This window comes from Acanthisitta chloris, unplaced genomic scaffold, assembly GCF_000695815.1.
Source record: "Acanthisitta chloris isolate BGI_N310 unplaced genomic scaffold, ASM69581v1 scaffold8618, whole genome shotgun sequence".
Classification (NCBI taxonomy): domain Eukaryota; kingdom Metazoa; phylum Chordata; class Aves; order Passeriformes; family Acanthisittidae; genus Acanthisitta; species Acanthisitta chloris.
The window spans coordinates 6,410-9,227 of record NW_008688682.1 but is presented as its reverse complement, the minus strand read 5'-3'; the positions used below and the strand labels follow the sequence as shown (position 1 = coordinate 9,227).

The 2,818-nt window shown below is 46.2% G+C and overlaps 1 protein-coding gene across 1 annotated transcript in view; it reads right to left on the bottom strand.

Moving 5' to 3' along the window:
* The window catches only part of CRTAM (cytotoxic and regulatory T cell molecule), an 11,729-nt gene extending 10,916 nt beyond the window's left edge, over positions 1 to 813 (bottom strand). The window contains exon 1 of the mRNA XM_009081127.1: positions 765 to 813. Coding sequence (XP_009079375.1) covers positions 765 to 813 — 49 coding nt within the window. The remainder of the gene's footprint in view (positions 1 to 764) is intronic.
* Positions 814 to 2,818: the final 2,005 nt, after the last annotated feature.

Sequence of the window (2,818 nt, the reverse complement as noted above, 5' to 3'; positions counted from 1 at the left end):
AGCAGGAACAAATTCATCAGGCAGGAAGGAGTCTGTGGCAATACAGGGGGAGAGAGGTTGTGGTCTCAAGAGTGGAAGATGCTGAGAGTATTAGCAAAGTGTCAGCAACTGCCCTGCTATGGTTTTTGCTCCAGCATCTGTTGAGAAGGGAAAGGGACTGTCACTCCAGCCTGCCCTAGGATCATGCATTCATTTCTCCTGCAAAGTGAAGCTTGCAAGAATCCTGGGCATGGATCACTGTCTTGCTCCTTCCTTGCTTAAATCTGCCTATTTGACACGGTCAAATAGGAATCTCTCACATTCTCCTGTGCATGAAAGACAGGAGATTAGCAAAGCAGGTATAAGCTCCCTCCTCTAGCAGGAGTAAGGAGATTGAGCATTTCAAGTGCTTTTCTTTCTCAAAGTACTTTGCAAGTGCTTTGTAAATTAGTCTGACTTATCCTGTCTTTACACAATGCATGAGCAAAGCCATAGAGGGGTATCAAGCCATGGAAAGTGAACAGTCATCCACTGTCCCAATTTAAGGGAGAATCTCTCAATTCCCAATGCTTTGCCATCTCACTGCCACCAGCTGCTTGACTCCTTGACCTCATTGATAGTGGGTTTAGGAGCCCTTTGGGAATGGGGTGACAACATGACATTATCAACCAGAACTCAACAGCAAAGGTGCCTTGTGCCTACTGTGCTGGACCCCTGGGATTAGAGCCCTCCAAGCTGCACTGCATGCAAAGGGGAGGTGGAATAAGGCAACACACATGGCTTACCTTGCATCAGGACCAGAGCCAGGGTGTGCAGCAGCCTGGTGAAAGTCATGCTGTGCTGTGGTGCAGGCGGTCGGGGTTGGCTTCCTCTCTCTGCTGGGGCTGCTGTGCAGCAAGTCCCTTTTCAGCACGGGGGGAGCACATTTGCCATGACTTCATCACCACCAGGGTCTCTACCTCCTCTCCTGCCCTGCTGTTCCACTCTGCCCCCACCTCACATTTCCCATGTGTTGGTGACTGCTGAGATGTCAGTGACCTCATGGGTCCCTCAAATGGAACTGGTGGGTGACAGGACTGGGGACACTTTGCACCCACTCCAGCTCTGCCTGGCTCAGCATCAGTGCAGGGGAGAGATGCTCAGGGGGGGAGCAGATAAGGTTAAGAGAAATAGAGGTTTGGTTTGACCCTGCTGCAGTGATGCTACAGCTGCAGGATTTCATTCCCCAAGATGGGAAGGCACCAGAGCTTATTTGATGGACATTGATGAGGATGCTTGAAAACCCAACAGTGCTGTTTAAATCCCTGGACACAACTGGCCTTGTGTCACTCTGCTCTTGTCCCAGGAGGTTTGCTTGGCTCTGCTTGCAGAGATCCTGGTGAAACCCATCATGAAAGGGAATTTGCTGTGTGGTTTGTGGCTCTCCAGGGAGGGAACAGTGTTGGTGAGGTGGTTGTGAAAGGTTTGCTGAGCACTGATGTGTGGGGCTGAGGGATCAGTGGCAGAATCCTGTGTGCCCTTGCAGGTCTGATTACTTCAAGAGTGATCTGTGGCTTAGCAAAGCTTTTTGTGTCTCCTGAGGGTGTGATGACCAGTAAAAAACTGTATTTATCCAAGTCTGTTTGGTGATGTAGCAACATGTGCTGATGTCCAAAGAGGCTTTGGCAGATCCTCCTCTGCCCCTTCTTTGCCACTGCCCCATTGTCAATGTAAATGACTATTCCTGTCAAAATAAACTGAGTTTGAGATAAGAATTGTGGTCTAAAACCTGTGTGCACTTGCAGGATGTGGGTTAGAGAGAAGTGGACAAGGAGGTTAATTATAAACACATTATATGCTTGACTTGTAATGTATTAGAACCAGTTTGCACTAGACCTTCAGGTGCAGCCAAGTGCATCATTCTATTAGTGCATACTTGATTGATAAAAGCTATGGCTTTTGCTAATTGTAATATCACCAATTTTACTGGGAAACTGCTGTAGGTTTAATGGAGTTGGTTTGAAAGGAATGAGTTTCTCTGGCTGATTAAATTGTTGCTGGGTTAAAGAATCCACATGAAGAAAGGTGATGTGTTGTGAAAGGAAGCAGTGCTTTGGTTGAACAGTTGTGTTTCCAGTTCCACACATCTAAACCTGGGAGAAAAAAAGCTATCACAGATGAGACTGATGGAAAACTCCATCCCCTTGCATGGAAAACCAAACTGGAGATGGTTTTGTGCCATCTGCTGTCAAAGGAGTGAATTTCAGCCTCAGTGCAGGGAAGGCAAATCAAAGAATCTGAGAATTTTAGGGGTTGGGATGGAGCTTAGAGATAATCCAGCCCCAACCCCTGCCCTGGGCAGGGACACCTCCCACCAGAGCAGGTTGCTCAAGGTTTTATCCAACCTGGCCTTGAACACTGCCAAATGTAGCTCAAACTCCACCATGCTCCAGAGGAAAATTTCCATAGGAAGGTGCTTGGCATCTTTATTCAATCATCTCTGAGCCGTTTTTGTCTGACTTCCAAGAAATCCATTTAATGTCAGAAGCAAATTAAAACGCAGTGGTTGTTTTACCAGTTGTTAGCACTTGGAATTGAGATTAAAAACAACCAGCTACCCCTTCCCACACTCCCCCCCCAAAAATAAAAAAATACAGATGTCACAGGTAATTACAGCTATTTTTGGCAATACAGTTATTGGTTCTTTTAAACAGCAAACAGTTGTGGTTTGTTTTTTTTTCTCAAATAAATACAATCTGCTCACACAGAAAAAAAACCCAGAGGAAACAGGATGATACAACAGGTTGGAAGTGAGAAAAAGAAAAGAAGTATCCATTGATAACAGCAAGTTTGAAGAGAT